Source organism: Coccinella septempunctata, chromosome 9 (genome assembly GCF_907165205.1).
Source record: "Coccinella septempunctata chromosome 9, icCocSept1.1, whole genome shotgun sequence".
NCBI classification, from domain to species: Eukaryota; Metazoa; Arthropoda; class Insecta; order Coleoptera; family Coccinellidae; genus Coccinella; species Coccinella septempunctata.
In genome coordinates, this window is record NC_058197.1 from 14,935,775 (window position 1) to 14,954,070 (window position 18,296).

General features: G+C 38.9%; 1 protein-coding gene across 3 annotated transcripts; it reads right to left on the minus strand.

The window, feature by feature from the left end:
* Positions 1-212: 212 nt before the first annotated feature.
* LOC123320098 lies at positions 213-1,814 on the minus strand. Of its 3 annotated transcripts, none has more exons than XM_044907272.1 (5): positions 1,498-1,814; positions 1,294-1,376; positions 1,204-1,233; positions 1,026-1,142; positions 213-957 (listed from the first exon to the last, which is right to left on the minus strand). In XM_044907272.1, exons 1-5 carry the CDS (start codon positions 1,587-1,589, stop codon positions 416-418), a joined length of 864 nt encoding a protein of 287 aa, XP_044763207.1. In that variant the 5' UTR covers positions 1,590-1,814; the 3' UTR covers positions 213-415. The 3 variants fall into 3 exon arrangements, with proteins under 3 accessions (XP_044763207.1, XP_044763208.1, XP_044763206.1); XM_044907273.1 differs by having other exon boundaries at positions 213-553; positions 717-957; positions 1,204-1,376; positions 1,498-1,812; XM_044907271.1 differs by having other exon boundaries at positions 1,204-1,376.
* Positions 1,815-18,296: the final 16,482 nt, after the last annotated feature.

An 18,296-nucleotide genomic window follows, 5' to 3' on the forward strand; every position in this document is an offset into this window, starting at 1 on the left:
CTGAATAGGTAATGCATATTTTGAAAATGTGCGAAGGTTTGCTCTGAAAAGTAATTAACTTGTTCATTTAGTTCATTGTTGAAACTGCTGTGACAACACATGAAAAAACTATACTGTGTTCACTATAAATTAGAATGTTATCGTCTACTTACAATATGAAGTCAACATATTCTAGACTGATGAAATGAAAATGCAGAATGAAAAGTTCAAAATAATGAATAAAATTTTATTAATACATACATATAATACAAAAAACACGAGAAACAAATAATATATCTATAAATGTAAAATTTTTATAATTTTTTTTTCTTTTTTGTTTGTTTTTTGTGCAATGAAGTTTCTATTGCAAAATTTAAGTGTGTAAAAAATTCTTAATCTAACATACAAACTTAATAAGTAATTCCAAGGAAATTTCTCACAAGGATTGGTGAAATCCAATAATTTGATCCAATGAGATATTGTAAAATAAATGGGTTTTTATTGACATCTCGTCAACACACACAATGCAATCCTTTGCTGCATCGTCCATATTCCTTGTCTTTAATGAAATGGCCTGAAATATGTGCTCATTTAAGCCAACAGAGAAATCCCAATTTGTGGTTATTCTACAAAGTGTTGCCTTGTGTGGCAAAAAAAATGTTTTTTGTAGAAATTGGTACACTTTGGGTCCCAAAAAGTATATTGTTAGTGCAAATTGTTTAAAAGCGACTGAATACCTATAGCCATGAGGTTTCCTTTTTCGAAGCTTCAATTGGGAGATCATAAAATCTGCCAGGGTCGAATTGAAATTTTTTCTACAAAATCGGATGAAATCTTCATCACTTATATCTACAGATTTCTTCTCTGGAGTTGCAACTAATTTTCGTTTCAAATTCTTCACCACTGATTGTAACTTTCTTTTCCTCGGAGTGGCTGAAGACAAACTAGGAGATGTTTGTGTTTCTTCTGGTTTCTTTTCTATGAATACAGATAAATATGCATAAGATATAATAGTTCAAATAAATAAGTAACGTTGAAGTCCTTACCTGGTGTAGTATATATGTTGGGGTTTATAGAAATCTCACGGCATTCATCTACGGTCTCATTATTTTCAATATCCATTGAAGATGTTGAAGCAGAAGTTGAAGCATTTACATTCACCCCTAATTATAAAAATAAATATTAATTATAACAAATAAAATCTTAATTTTCTTCAATATATACCTTTCTCACCAATGCCTTCTTTGAATAAATCTGGAAAAGAATCCTTTTTTAATCTACTTCCAGATAGCATTTCTTTAGAAAAATGCTCACTACATATTCTTTTTTTGTGGAGAAGTTCTGGTCTTTTCAGAATCCATTCTTGCCTTCCCATTTTTGGAAGCCAAATCATTTGCCTGAAAATGATAGGAAAAATTAAATAAGATACCATTCACGTGCATGTACGAAGTATAGCTGTTTAACTAAAATATTACCAAAAATTTACCAACATTAACACGTGCTTATTCAATAACTCACCTGAAAGTGTCTCCTGGTATGAGAAAAAAACTAAGTTTAGGATTCTTTAAACTACTGTTTTTGCAATTATACACGCTGCAATAATTCACCATTTTGCACAAATATATTTACTTCACACGATTATAATTGCTACAATTTACCAGAGACTGTCTCTAATGTTCACCTTTACTTCTGTTTAACTTTCAAATTTCAAATGCTCGAATTCGAAATGCTGCTCAACAATTTGAGGTTAGGAGCACGGAAATGATGCGCGAGTCATAAATGGAGTAACAGAAACCAGGGAGTGCGACTACTGGTTGGTGTCTATACTGTGGTATGTTGCGGCCATGGCGACACACGATGACGTTTCGGGAAATTGACGTGTGACGTTTTGATTGAAGGTCACTCCGTCGAATCTCGTTTTCGCAGTGGAAATTTTTCGAAACGAAGTAGACGTGGTGACATTATAAGGGACTTTGACATAGTGGCATGAACTGTGCCTTCCCTTTCTATCTATGCATGAAATACGGTCAAAAAATGACAGAGAGAATCTGAAAATCCCGAACATCGAGTATGTTAGTCTTTTTTTTTTTTAGAATTTCGATGGGTCTGCACTCACCTCTATGTAAACTCATTTTCTCTTTCTATAAAATAGCCAATTTCATGCTGACATTGCTCATTCCGTGTTTCTATGCCTATGATAAGTGAACATCACCAAAACTTGTAAGATTGCATTATATCTCCCATAAAATGTCTGCTACACATAAACAGGACTGAGATATGTCGTGGAAGTCGTAAATACGAGGAAGTATTGAAACATTCTCAGCCTACTACAGAACCAAACAAAATTTCAATGTCAAAATATTTTATTACTCAACATATTCTCCTCTTACTTGGAAACATTTATTACAGCGAACCTGCAACGTCTCTGGACCTTTCAAAAAAAAAAGTTTCTTCTTGCTCTGCAAACCAGACCTCCACAGCTGTTATTACCTCCTCGTTGGAACAAAATTTACGACCTTTCAAACTTTTTTTCAGTTGAGGAAAGAGATGATAGTCCGATGGAGCCAAATCTGGTGAATAGGGGTGACGTTCTAGTAATTCAAACCCTAAATCACGAATTTTTTGCATGGAAACATGAGATTTGTGTGCAGGGGCGTTGTCCTGCAAAACAAAACACCTTTGGATAGCTTTCCGCGTCTTTTCTCTTTAATATCTCCCCGTAGAGTGGTCAGTAATGTCCAATAGTAATCTCCGGTTATTGTTCTAACCTTATCCTAAAAATCAATCATGATTACCTCGTGGCAATCCCAAAAAACTGAAGCAAGAACTTTTCCAGCAGACTTTTGGACAGTTAACTTTTTAGGTCTTGGAGAACCAGAGTGTCGGCATTCCATCGATTGTTGCTTTGTTTCTGGATCCTAGAAATGTGCCCAGGTCTCATCCATACTAACAGTTCGGTTCAGGACGTCTACATCGTTTTCAAATCGAGTACAGATCGAACGCGATGCTTTTACCCTTGCACGCTTTTGGTCAACATTCAAACATTTGGAGATCCATTTTGCAGCACTTTTTCTCATGTCCAAATTGACGTGAACTATATGATGAACGCGTTCCTACGAAATATTCAGTGCTTCAGACATCCGTTTTAGACAAATTCGAAGGTCTGATAAAATCATGTCATGAACTGCATCGATATTTTCGGGGACTGACACAGAAACTGGCCTTCCCGATCGGTCATCATCTTCAATGGGAAATTTACCTCTTTGGAAGCTTGCAGGCCAATTTTTCACGGTCGCATACGAAGGACATTGATCACCCAGGGTATTAAGCGTATCTTCGTAAATCTGCTTACCTCTTAACCCTTTTAGATACAGGTACTTGATGATGGCTCGATCTTCTTTCTTTCAATTTATTGCGTAACTCCAGTTCATTTTTTGGACCTCAAACTTCACACTGACACTTCTAATGAGTTATTGTTCGTTGCTAAGGTAACGCAATATTTTTTATGCATGAAACTGATCTAGGCTAACTAGATATCAATACATCTTCGTAGATATAAAACTCAGTGAAGGTGTAAGAAATGATAATAAGCTAATATATGAAAAGATTTATTAAAGAATTGACAGAACCGTTATGGTACTGATAACCGCCCAAAATGGCGTCTCCACATAATCTGTATGCAGACGCATGAATCCAGAGATGCAACCATCCCACGATCGGGTATACGCAATCAACGCGGACGTTTAAGAAAACACCTTCATTATTTTTCCAATTTTTCAACCGCCCTATTTCTCTCTCGGCCGGAGATTAGCCACAGAATCGCGTCGGCGAGCATAGAATCCGGTCGCGAGGGGAACAATCAATATTAAGAGCGTTCGACCGTCCACAATGGCCTCTCCTAATATGATTATAATGATAAGTTACGTCGGCAGATATTGATAACTTGGCGGAACGCGGCCGGCGACGATCAGCGTGTACTTCGGGCCCCGCTGATATAATCAATCAACTTCTCTCTCTCTGTTCGGTTCGCCCCCGCGCCCGCCCGGCCCGCGTATTCTTCGTTTCATGAACTTTTCCGATTTTTCAACGGCTCTCACTCGATTATTTCTGTATTAGCGAGCCCGGAGACGTGTTGTTCTGGTGCCGATGATGGATTGGGTAGGTTCAGGAGGTGCGAGGCGACCCTGGAATTTGGGCGAATGGGGCTTATTACGCCGATACTGCGTCGGGGTAATGATTTTCGGATGAAATCGCTCGTTATCGGTTCATTTGGCCTTCGACCGCGACTACTCAATGAAAATTTTCACTTTTTGTGGAGTGCGTCCGCCAGAAAACCTTATATGCGGATATACAGGGTGAATCATTGACTGGTAGAAATATTTTAATAGTAGATTGTGCAGTTCAAAAAAAACACTTTTTTCCTTTACCATTTTTTCCGCATCCGTTCGGTTTGGAAGATACAGGCTGTTGAAAAACCATAAAAAGTATTTTTTTTTATTTCTATCTCACAAACGGTTTTATCGAATGAAATGAAATTCGGCATATAGTTTTTCATTTATTTGATGAATCTTTTCCGAACACAAGGTATCACCCACGTCTTCCAGTTTTCTCATTTCAACCATTACGTGCCATAAAAATACCAAAAATTCGAATAACCCAACTGTTGAAGCTAAGTTGGACACTATCCAATGATTATTCAACCATTTTGTAAAATACGAGTACTCTTCATATTTTCTCGTATAATGCTCCGTTTTCGAGTAATTTGATGTTCAAAAATCAAAAAGTATCTGTGAAATTTGGAAAATTGGGTATTTTGTTTGAATACAACTCTGTTTAAAAGATCCACAGATGTGTAGTGTCACAGATTTAGCTAGTTATTCTGAGGATATTTTTGTTTTTCCAGGGGTGGCTCAGATAATTATGAAAACCTAAAGTGGCTCTATATTTTTATCAGGGCCAAATCGAGAAAATGGTATAGGAAAAAATTGTTTCCTTTGACCTCAAAAATCTACTATTGAAATATATGTACGAGTCAAAGACTAACTCTGTATAGTCTTGTGGAAAGCTATTTTTTTTTGTATGAGATCAAAAAATGCATAAATAAGTTGCTTTTTTTCCACCCTTAGTAGCTACAGAAGATAAAAAATTCAATATATTGTCGTGTTCTCTCAGTGAAAAAGTGCCTCCAGAAATTTCTTATCGTTATTAAATATTTTCGAAAATGCAGAAGTTAGGACAAATATTTGAAATTGACACAATATCAAAATTTGGTAACATCTTCAAGAAAAATGATGATATCGTGAAGCGGTTTCCACTAATGGATTTTTCACAAAAATCGAGGTCAGGACTGCTCCCATCGTTTTTCCCTATCTAGTCTAGAAGTACCAGAAACAGCCAAAATCAGCCGATTTGGGATAATCTGTACAGGGTGGGCAAAGTTCGTTGTCAACTGAGGGGATCTCGAGAACTAGAGCAGCTAGAAGAAAACGGATTACACATTCTCAAGTTCTTTTTTCATGACTAACCTGAATCTGAAAACAGAATCATTTTTAGATTTCGAATTATAAACAAAAATTGGGATTTTGACGATTCCGAAAAGTTCTCGTAACTTTTTTGTCTTTGAAGTTACAGATCTGAAACTTGAACCTTCTTTAGCATTTTCATACGTAGAAACTACTGACAAAAGATTTTTTCCGATTCAAAAATAACAAATTCAATAAAAGTTTGCATTTAAAAACATGTAAGTTTACCTAATGATTCGAAATGAAAAAATATTTTGAGTCCGTCAGTGGATTCTACGTAAAAAAGTGCCTATAGAAGGTTTAAGTTTCAGACTTGTAACTTCAAAAACAAAAAAGTTATGAGAACTTTACGAAATTGTCAAACTCAAAAACGAAGTATCGTAGGAGGCGGAAGGTTTTCACCATTCTTTGTTTCTCCGAAAAAGAGCTAGGAAATGTGTCATCCGTTTTCTTATAGCTGCTATAGTTCCCATTTCCATTGCTGTATCCCGTTACCGGGAATATATCTACAAAAAGAAAAAAAAAATTGCGAACAGACTTGCAATTTCTGAGGGCTAGTTGCGACTGTGTGCCCTCCTGTGACTAAAGAGACCCAACCGTGACCTGCAGATCCTTCCACACTCAGTGGATAGTCACCAACCAGATCTGGCCGCCGCTGTATTCTTCTCGATTCTCCATTGTAACTGTGTACCAAAGACCTCCACTGTGACCTGTCTAACGCTAGTTGCTCACAGTTACGGTTGGCATCAACTGATTTTAGGGATTGATGTAGTGTATCCTTAAACCGCTTATACTGGCCTCCTGGTATCCAGGCTCCCTCAGCGAATTCGCCATATAGAGCTATTTTGGGGAGTCTTGCGTCTTGCATCCTCAGAATGTGGCCGCATCATCGGAGTCGGGCCCTCGTTACTTGAGTCTCAATTGTTGTACAACTCGCCCGTTGCAAGACTTCTGCATTAGAGATCCTCTCAGTGGACAACGAATTTTGCCCACCCTGTACTCGAGCACTCAGATGTTGCCTCATCTTTTCTGAACATTTCCTTTCTTCAATCTTTACGATATCTCAATTCTAAGAGAAAATGGTTTCACTATCGATTGAGAATTACCAACATTCAATAACAATAATTGACAGGTAATAAAATCTGTAATCGTGCAAAACGAGTTCATTTCGTGCCTATATCAAATAATCCTCTATTTATACACATTTTGCAATACCATTGGCGTTTCTTTCGTTCGATTCATAATTAGGATATCTTGCCACCACCGAGGCTCCCACAAATTCACAATTACGACCTCAAAGTGTCATCATTAACGAGAAATTAATCGACCACTAACTGAATAATTCAGCAACTCCTTAAAACAAAGGTACACCTTTCGATTTCTTCAACAGATAATGTTTTTCGCCACTATCGACCATCTCCATCTCACCTAACAGTAAATCGGTCCTTGTTTTTTCTCCTCTTTTGACATCTGAATGGAGACGGACAGAAATACGAACTGGTAAAACCCATTCAGTCGTTGTAAATTTCCGAATAACTGAACCGAACGCGCGCATTATATGTTAATTAATTTTAAACCGCTCATTATATCTCTGCGAGATCTTCGGACGCGGAATCACTGAACCAATTCGGGAATTAACATTTTCCTCGCCCGTTTTTCCCGATGCCCGGCCGATAGTCTTGCAGGAAGTCGGGCGATACTCATTGTTCGGTCGAGTGATTGGCCGAATGATTAATTCGGAGATTCCGAATACATGCACGCCCGTTTCCGAATCAAAAGTGCACGGGATTCGCGATGGAAATTAGGGATTTTATGAACCGAAAAATGAGGTGTATGTTAATTTCGCGGCGGGTTTGCCGTTTCAGAACAAGTCCACGACTGAAATATACAGGATGGACATTTGAAAACGAAACAGACGAGATTACAGACGAAATAAATTTTTTTCGATAGAAATGCTCGGACAGGTCGATTTCTGTTTCGAGGGGGACAACTTAAGATGTAGGTTACGGACGCATAGCGCTTCAACCCTTGCTACTACAAACCTCACCCCCAATTTTTGAATAGGGAAGATGGGGTGAGTGATACCTCATTTGAAAGGTATTTTTATACTGATTTCAGCACAGTAATTGGTTTTTCATTTTATGCATTAGTTCTCGAAATATTCTTAACTGAGTATTTGAAAATGAAGTGGTGTTTTCATGGCACTTGTAGTGTTTTTTTTGTGAAAAATCGACATTGTGAGCTTCAAAACAACCACGACTGTGGCTTCCTTCCTCCAATCCACTGACATAGAAATCTTCAATCAAGATGTCGAACAAACAAAGCGTATTGCGAAGGAGCTCAATCTTGCTGAAACTCAATCTAAATTATCTTCGATATAATTTGCAGTATTTTCAATAACATGCGGTAACACTTGATCGATAGAAATCTCTAATCAGATTACCAGGTAAGAAAATCAAATCATTAATGATGCCACAGAAATATTCCAGTCCCAATTCGTGAAACGATTTCCGACTTAATTATGAAGTGTTTTCTCAGTTGGCTTCAATAATGTTTTCATTTTGTTGATTAACTGAGAAAACACTTCATAATTAAGTCGGAAATCGTTTCACGAATTGGGACTGGAATATTTCTGTGGCATCATTAATGATTTGATTTTCTTACCTGGTAATCTGATTAGAGATTTCTATCGATCAAGTGTTACCGCATGTTATTGAAAATACTGCAAATTATATCGAAAATAATTTAGATTGAGTTTCAGCAAGATTGAGCTCCTTCGCAATACGCTTTGTTTGTTCGACATCTTGATTAAAGATTTCTATGTCAGTGGATTGGAGGAAGGAAGCCACAGTCATGGTTGTTTTGAAGCTCAAAATGTCGATTTTTCACAAAAAAACACTACAAGTGCCATGAAAACACCACTTCATTTTCAAATACTTCGTTAAGAATATTTCGAGAACTAATGCATAAAATGAAAAAACAATTACTATGCTGAAATCAGTTTAAAAATACCTTTCAAATGAGGTATCACTCACCCCATCTTCCCTATTGGGGGTGAGGGTTGTAGTAGCAAGGGTTGAAGCGCTATGCGTCCGTAACCTACATCTTAAGTTGTCCCCCTCGAAACAGAAATCGACCTGACCGAGCATTTCTATCGAAAAAATTTATTTCGTCTGTAATCTCGTCTGTTTCGTTTTCAATGGCCCACTCTGTATGTGAAAAATCGTGAATAAATAGAATACGTGTTGAAAATCTCGCGAATTCATTACGTTCTCTTAAATCATTACGAATAGAGAGAATAGGGAATACTCCTTCTGACCAAAATGATGTTTTCTTTATGAAATATCTGTGAAACGTCACATTTTGAAATAACCATTTCAACCGTTCCCCAAAGAAATTACTTAAAGTACTCAAAAATGAAGAAAAAAAACGAGGATTTAAAATTTAAAGCGTTTCGTTTCTATTGCACAAGCTGACAACATCGACTGAAATATGCGATGATAATAAAGGATAACAAATACACTATCTTGATGAGATAGACAAAGATGGGTATCTATGAAGTCTGCGACGAACGAGGAAGGTCGTGAAATTTTATGGGATTTTTATGGCCGGTTGCTGTTGAAGGCCGTGAGTACGCGCCTTATGATGGCTGTAAATCAACAGCTGTTATTTTGTTAACAAGCCATTGTTCTTTTAATTTTCTAGTAGGCGCCGTTGCCAAATCGTAAACTAAAAACGAAGCGATTTAAATGTCAAAAACTCATATTTGAAGAATGATTTTGAATAGTTTCCGCGGTGCATTTGAAAAATTCATGAAGGAAACTCATAATTATTCAGTTTAAACTTGCATATGCTGTGACAACCCAAATTGAGGAGAATTCCCCATTGGCCCTTTCAGTTTGATCAAGGAAAACATCGCTTCTTGAAGATTTCCAGGATGTCCGCAGTCACAGCCACCTGCCTTCCTTTTTCATCTTCCCCTTTTTGATTAGGACATGGTCCTGTTCTGTAGCAACGACTGATCCTAATTCTTGGGAGGCTGAGGTCCAGCTTTCGTCTTTTCCTTCTCTGTACATGATCTTTGACAATTCTGGCTATCCAATGTACAGCCATCCTGTTCACATGATCCCTCCAGCTTCTTCTTCCAAGTGCCTTAGGAACCAATAAATATTATCCGCGTATTTGAATCCCTTGAGAATTGTTGAACCGTTAGAAAGCAAATCCAATTGGAGAACTTTCTTGTCTCCTGCAATTTTTTTCATAAAACGAGAAAAATCTAAAAATGTGATCAATATACGAGGATATATTGAAAAATTCTTAGCCTACTATAGAACCAAACAAAATTTCAATGTCGAAATATTTTATTACTCAACATATTCTCCTCCTAATTGGATACATTTATTACAGCGGACCTGCAACGTCGCCAGAGCTTCCAAAAAAAAATGTTTCTTCTTTCTCTGCAAACCAGACCTCCACAGCTTTTATTACCTCCTCGTTGGAAGAGAATTTACGATCTTTTAAACTTTTTTTCAGTTGAGGAAAGAGATGAAAGTCGGATGGAGCCAAATCTGGTGAATAAGGGGGGTGTTCTAGTAATTCAAACCCTAAATCCCGAATTTTTTGCATGGCAACATGAGATTTGTGTGCAGGGGCGTTGTCCTGCAAAAACAGAACACCTTTGGAGAGCTTTCTGCGTCTTTTCTCTTTAATTTCTTCCCGTAGAGTTGTCAGTAATGTCCAATAGTAATCTCCGGTTATTGTTCTACCCTTATTCTAAAAATCAATCATGATTACTCCATGGTAATCCTAAAAAACTGAAGCAAGAACTTTTACAGCGGATTTTTGAAGACGAAACATCTTAGGTCTTGGAAAACCAGAGTGTCGCCATTCCATCGATTGTTTCTGGATCGTAGAAATGTACCCAAGTCTCACAATCTAAATTTCTCATGAAAAACGGTTTCAAGCGTTAAACGATCAACCTGTTCAACTCATCACTCGGCATCAGTCGAATGAACCCAAAGGCCATCCGTCAATCAACAATCCTCTGCTAATCCACACAAAAAAAAAAACAACAACGAAATTGACGCGTTCACCATCGCTGAAACATCGAATGAGAAGTGAAAAAGAGCGATTAATATCGACGAAAAAACAACGTACGCATAATACAGCTTAGAGCACAAAAGCTCGCAAAAGGGATATTCAATTTTCGCGCCATCAGGCCCAATTGGCACGTACAACGGGGGCATTAAAATTTGACGAATGTTCTCTCGAACGTCGATTGTTTGCGTGTATCGGTAGAGAGGCTGTCGGTTCGGTCATTGATATGCCATTTTTACCCCTCGAGAGATCACAATGGCCCGCCACCTGTTGAGCTCTGTTCCCTGTCAATTGCCGTTCGATGGATGGCATGAACCAATATTTCTCTGGGCTGGATGATTACCAAAAACGAAATTAGATGGTGTGAGATAAGCTACATGATTTTTGTGCTTCACTAGAACCATTGAGTATACAGGGTGCTTTCTAAGGTGAGGCTTTTTTCGACAGAAGATAGAACTCATCAAAATAAGTCGTTTCACCAAAAATTGTCTATATAAAATATCCAAGATGCCTGAGATACAACCCCTAGAAGATCGATAAAATTCCATTGAATGGGGAATTCTCCTCAATTTGGGTTATCACTTGCATATGCATATTTAAACTGAATAAGTATGAGTTTAATTCATGATTTTTTCAAATTCACCGGGGAAACTATTCAAAATAATACTTTAATATTTAAATCGCCTTGTGCGGAGTTTACGATTTGGCAACAGCGTCTACAAGACAATGAAAAGAACAATGTCCGATCAGCTTGTTTATAAAATAACAGCTGTTGATCTACAGGCGCGCACTTACTGGCGAGCTTCAACTGCAACCGGCCATAAAAATCCCATAAAATTTTACGACCTTCCTCGTTCGTCGCAGACTTCATAGACAACCATCTTTGTCTATCTCATCAAGATTATGCATTTGTTGTCCTTTATTATCATGGCATATTTCAGTCGATGTTGCCAGCATGTACAATTCTCACAAAACGCTTTAAACTTTAAATACCCATTTTTATTTTTCATTTTTGAGTGCTTAAAATGATTTTTTTGGGAAACGGTTGAAATGGTTATTTCAAAATGTGACGTTTCAAAGATATTTTATAAAAAATACATCATTTTCGTCAGTATTCCCTATTCCAAAAACGAGACTGTGGAAGGTGACTTCGGCTTCGAAAAAACGATACAAAAGATGAACATATGGCTGGACAATGAATGGTACAGTACCAAGTTCATCGGATTAAAGGCATCAGGTCACTTGAGAGCATAATAATTGTTGTATGGTACAATTTAGGGTGAAAAAAAAGTAGAAAATCGAGGCAGTTTCCTGAAAGTGCTCGTGTTAGTTATGTTGAAAAAGTGCTATGATTTCTTTCCAGCTCATCCCATTTTTACGACAATTGTTGGAATGTTCGAACAAGAAGATTGCGATGCCCATTGTGAAAAAATTCGTGAATGATTTAGACGTATTTTACTAGTGAGATTTTGCAGTATTATTCTATATTTTACACTTGTGTACTGAGTCTCTTCTGTCAGTCGGTATCGAAATGAGCTATTTCATAAAATCGTGTAAGTTACTAAAAAATAATGAGAAAAATTCGACAATCCTAATTTTCCATTCTCATTACCACGTAAATATCGAACGAGCCAATATCCTAAACGAAACCACATGGTCGAATCAGGAGATAAGTTTTTTCCCACTACTTTGCGATAATTCAGCTAACAAACGGTCTAGGGTCGTATTAGGATCTATTTCAGTAATCATTTTCAATTTTTTTTCAACTTTGTCATTTCGAAAGTTTTGTATAGGTGATTTTTGGTGAAACGCTTCAATTTGACCAGTTCTACCTTCTGTTAAAAAAAGTCTCACATTTAAATACACCCTGTATATTAATACTCAATGTTAGAACCCAGGAACTTCGATTTATGCAGTGTTTTTCTTTCAAATCTCAATTCGTTCAAGGTTTTCTACTATTTCAGTTCATTTTTCTTGGAAACGTTTGAGTTTGGAGCATTAGACCAAAAGTACCTTTTTTTTGGTAGACGTGAGGCACTACAAGGTTTCATAGAAGGTTTTCGACGAAAATTTGCATCTTGCAAGAAGTTAGACAGGGTTTTAGGGTCAGTAGGCCCTGAAAACATCACTTAAACAAACAATAGGTACTTAAATGCTCCTATTTTATGTTAAGGTAACATCGAAGAATACTAGGGTTCTCCTAATTTCGGATAAAGACATCCGTCAATTTCCAATTTTCCAATACGATCCGGGATAATTGATCGAACCGATATTTCTCTGCGATCGTTCGAGGAAAATTTCCGGTGAACAGAGAGGCAATCAGGGTCTCTTCGGGGCCCGACCGCTAAACCCCCTAATGACTCTCTGAACCCTCAAAACAAAGGCCTGTCAATATCTCATGCTCGGCTGATGACTTTGCCGTGCCAATGTGTATATAATTACCGGGGAATCTTTCTTCGGGTAAACCGGAGCCATCAGTCAAGCACGGTGAAAATATGTAGGAGCTAATAATGTTAGAAGGGTGGTAATTAATTTTATAATCTAATAGAGGCCTACAGACGCAGCCGATGGTTCATGGCAGTGCAAGGCGCGGACAGCGGCGTAGAGAACGGGCGGGCAACTTCGTTGTGGGTTGGAAGTTAGTGAAACCTCGATTGAGGTGATTTGAGGGGTTTATCTCATTTATGCTCAGGCATTGGCGTATATGAGCTTAAACTGAATGTCTCTGAAGGCCTGGGGAGTGAATCCCCTATTTTACAGACCGAGACACTGGCTGCTTCGTATGCTCTCAGGAGTTTCTTAAAATGAACCTCAAAGAGGCGCAAATCTATATCACGAAGAAAGCTAGGCCACGCTGAGGTCCCTGGAATTACACTGTCAGGAATCTCTGCTGACATGGGAGTGCCATAATAAAGCAACTGGCAAGAGGCAAAACAGTGACTCTACTATGGGTATTAGGACATTGTTGTGTTGAGGGAAATGAAAAAATACAAATATATAGCGATAAAGAATGGCTGGCAGGTGAGGACAGAGCCCAGGATTAGGGACAGAGAAGGGAAACTTTTAAAGCCCGACCTTCTGCTAATTGAAGATCAGCACGTCATTGTATGCGACGTCTCAGTGAGCTGGGAGTGCCCAGAGCCTTTAAGCATGGCTTATGCAGTTAAGAAAGCCATATACTCCATTCCCACCTTCCTAGAGAAGGTTGAGGAACTTCACCCGGATAAGATCATAAAGGTGCTTCCACTGATTGTGGGAGCTAGAGGAGGATGGTACCCTGAAAGCCGCAATATCATCAAGATGGTTGGCGCTACAGATGCGGAGATTGGTGACATTATCCATACCGCACTGAGGGGTGGCTGCATCATACATAAGCAGTTCAACCGCGTGGTTTGGCGCTGTGCCCGTAGGGTTCGCGAAGTTCGCGTTTAGTTCGTCCCACTGCAAGACCTCAGTGGTAATGCTTTAACCAGTCTAGCGTGTGCGCGAATTGTTTGTGTGTTCGGGCTACTCTAAGTGCGGTTCGAGAGAGTTTGTTCGTGCGTTTTTGTTCGTGAGCTTCGTTCTATACTTGGACGTATTGATTTCTCTCTGTTTTTTGTCAAATATGTCATGTACTGAACTTTTATTTTTTGTTTTATCTATGGACCTGACATTGTCTACGTCATCTCTGGGGTCATGTGACCGAATAGCATAGGAATATCTTTCTACACTGTTATTTGTATTTTCCTTTGCTGTGAACCACCTTTGTACACTGCCTGTAGTCTGAATATAAAATAAAGCCTTATAACAGAGATCCAACAATGGGAGTTGAACAACAGAATAACCCACTGGAAAAACACTCCTGGACTTACTCAGTCAAAGAAATTCGTGATGATTTCACCGACCTACACCAGAAAACTGCTAAAGCTGTCACAAGCTGAGCTTCGGGTGATGGTGGGACTGCTGACAGGGCACTGTCGGTACAAATATCATTGTAATCATCAGATGGGATTTGTAGGCTCTGTTGATCAAAAGCAGAAAGAGCTGAACACATGGTATGCAAGTGCCCAGAGCTGGCGGACCTAAGAACCACTCTATTGAAACCTGGATACTCCAATTAATAATGATAATAATAATCACCAAAAGGCATCATATTGTGTATCGTATTTTTGTACTTTGGTCTCCTTGTTTCAGGAATTTAGTCCTTGAGCCATGTGATTACCTCCTCACAAAATACAAATCTCCTTTGGTCTAATGCTCTAAGACCACCTTCACCAAGTAAAAAGATCTGAAATAGCAGGAACCACTGAAGCGTTCTTGAACATTTTCGGTTTTACAGAATCCTCAATAAACACCCTGTAAAATGACCATTGGTACTTAGCATCGTAGTGAATGTTTTCTTGATGCTCGTTTTATTTATAGACTCTTGGAAAGATTCTCCGATAGGATTTACAGGGTGGGCAAAATTCGTTGTCTACTGAGGGGACCTCGAGAACTATAAGAGCTAGAGGAAAACGGATGACGTTTTTCACCATTCTTTGTTTGTCTGAAAAAGAGCTCTTATAGTTCTCGAGATCCCTTCAGTGGACAACGAATTTTGCCCACCCTGTACTTACTCAGAGAGGTCCAGGCTCCCTGAGTCCTAATTCTTCCATAACCCATGCCTTCCCTGGACATTTTTAGGATGACCTAATCTAGAAGGACAACATCCCTCCTGCCAATCTGATGAACTGCGCCAGTTTAAGTCTCCAATGCCCCATAGACCATCAAATCCTTATGCCGCCGTCACTGGACCCCCCACCCCTCAACCATTCGCCCAACGCTCAAACCTCACCTCCGTCGATTTATTATTCGAAATCGGTCCCTCATCCACCTCCTACCCCCCGTCCCCACCCTCCAGATATCAATCAGCCTTCCCGTGTCATTAACAAAAACAAAGCCCGCGGTTGTATATTACAAAATGATCGCCGCAAACTTTGCGCGAGGAATTGAGTTTCGACTTTGCGGAATTTCGTCCGAGTCGGCTTTGAAGTTTCAGCTGGCCGTCTTGAGGGCGGAGGGGAGGGGGGGTGGTCTAGCTCGGGGCGGTGGGCTAATGTTTGATAAGTAGAGATTGATGGATTTTCGTCCGATGGTGGCCGAAAAATGGGTGGTGGACGACAAACGAGATTCGAAGGGAGCTGGGAGTGGGTCAGGGGGTTGGGGGAATCTGAGCCTCAACGTATTGAAGTCCGGAATGATCCTTGACCAAGACAGGGTGGGTTTTCGAAATCTTGCCATTGGCATATCTCTGATGTTATAAGATGCATAAAAAACATTTGAAAAGGTTTCGATAGTATAGACTGTATAGGTAGGACAATAATGGTACTTCTAGGAACTCACCCCAACCAACCCCCTGTGCGCTCTGAGCTAACCAAAACTAAAAATTTAAACGACAACTCCTTGCTTTGGATATAATATCATGTAAAAAGTGTATAGAATGCATTGAAATGAGGATGAGGAAAGCTAGGAAAGATAAAAGTATTCGCAGTTATTTCCATAAATATAAATGAAAGACAGATCATCTCGAAGAGTGTTTCTCTTTCGGTTTCATCCTTCTCCTGAGAGAGCTCTCTTGTGGGTACATTTTCCTATACCACAGAATGATTCCAGGCTATTAAAAGATGTGTAAGTCAGTAAATTCTCAAAGTCCTACTCCAGAATACATAATCATTCAAGATGTCAATGAGGTATATGCTTCGGACCCCTATGAGTCCATCTTCAGTCACTACAAATCAAGAAATTCATGTCATCAGAAGAAGAAGCGCCAACAGAAAAAAAACTGTCACCTATTTTTTGGAACGTTAGTTTTTCTTTTGCATTTTGTTGTTTTCTGTTGGCGTATCTTCTTCTGATGAAATGCAAGCTTTTGTAGTGGCTGAAGATGGACCCTTATTGGTCCATCTTAACTGACAAAATAATGTAGAATGAGACTTCGAGAGTTTACTGACTTATGTGAGTACAACTCCATTTCGAGAAGATTGACTTTTTCACCAAATTCAAAGAAAGATGTTGGGTTTCCTTGGATTCTTGAGTGAACGAGAACTCAGACCATTTAATTTATAGTTTGGTAAAAGGGTTACCTGCCACTGCGACCTCAAGGTCTATTGTTCCCACCATCAGAGCTGTTCTCACAACTGTGCCATCTACAGTTTGTCCTTCAGCTCCAGAGTTTCATTGAACTCCAGTATTTGAGAGTGGTTGAAGGAGACTGAGTCCTCAATCTTTCTACAATGTTCTCGTCCAAGACATTCCTTATGCAGGTTTGCATTGGCGGGGCCTTCTGAAACCAGGTGAACAGAAGTTTCCCCCTCTTCCTCACATCTACACTCGTCGGTTTCTGATCAGCATCTGCCTCTTGAGGCTACAGTATCCTATGGGGAAGCCAGTAAGGAAGCTCAACTTCTTACTACGATCCAAAAACTTGGACCTGGAAGATTCCTCTAGAGTGTTTTTCTTTTGGTTATCTCCTTCCATAGGAAGTATCCCTTAAAGATTGCATTTTCCTATATCACAGAAAGGTTCTGGGTTTATGCTTCTTTTCTTGCTTTTCTTGTTGACTTCTTCGTTTTTTTTTTTATTCCAGACTGAAGAGACTGTGCTGTTGTTGTCTATTTCATTAAGTTTCCTCAGGACTCCATATCAGCTTTGAGTGGATGACAAATAAGTTCGGTGCTTTATTAGCAGCTTGACTATCACTAGAGCTTAGATGACTATGTCGCATCTTTGATAGTTCCTTCCCAGGTTTATATCTAAGAATTTTTCGATTGCAGACCCATTAGTCTTTTGTTGACTTTCTTTCGTCACTTCTACACCATCTCAGAATCGATGCAGGTCACGCAGTTTTCAAGGATAACAAGTCCAATAATGGAATTAATGATGTGAATAAAACTGTTTTGAGTGCTGTTACTCGTACTAGAATCATTTCTCTTGCCACCTTCTCAATCGACTGCTTTTCTACACAAAATAATCGATACAAAACAAAACTAAACTAATTTTCGGCAATTTGTACCTTCGATCAGGCATACAGACGTCTGTTATCTTTCAATTCCTGCAGACGCCTTGTCAATTAAAACCTCTCAATCTAAAACAAACGTTCCAAATTTACAGGGGTGACTTGGCAGAAAAGGAGAACGAAGACGTCTCCTCGTGTGTTTATACGTGAATTGTCAACCGATTACGTTATGGACAGACGTCTATAAAAGCTGACTATTAAGCGATTCATTGTATTTATTGTTATTTAAACTTGCTGGCTACCGTGTGGATATACACAACAGGGATGTCCAAAGACACCATACAATAAGAAGAGATCAGCAGGTCGCTCCTGATACGCCATGAAGTCTTAAAGAAGCTCTATAATCACATGTCGTTCACATCCAAACAAATTTCCAACCTTTACCAATGAATAGATCTCCTCTGTACCGATTCAAAAACATTCCTTTGTGATAATTTAAAAATATTGCTGTAGAGAAGTCCTCCATTTGGTCAGCCCTCATCCCTGTCAATGGGCGATCATCTTAATCCCTGCTTGTCATCGTATTTGATTGAGAAGCGACCGCGAGAGATCGTCCAGTGTTGATAATGTTCAATCGCTCAATTTTCCAAACGCGTTTCCATTATGCCCGGATTTTTGTGCCACGCCAGACGACAGAAGCTTGTCTCGAGTGTTTCGATAAG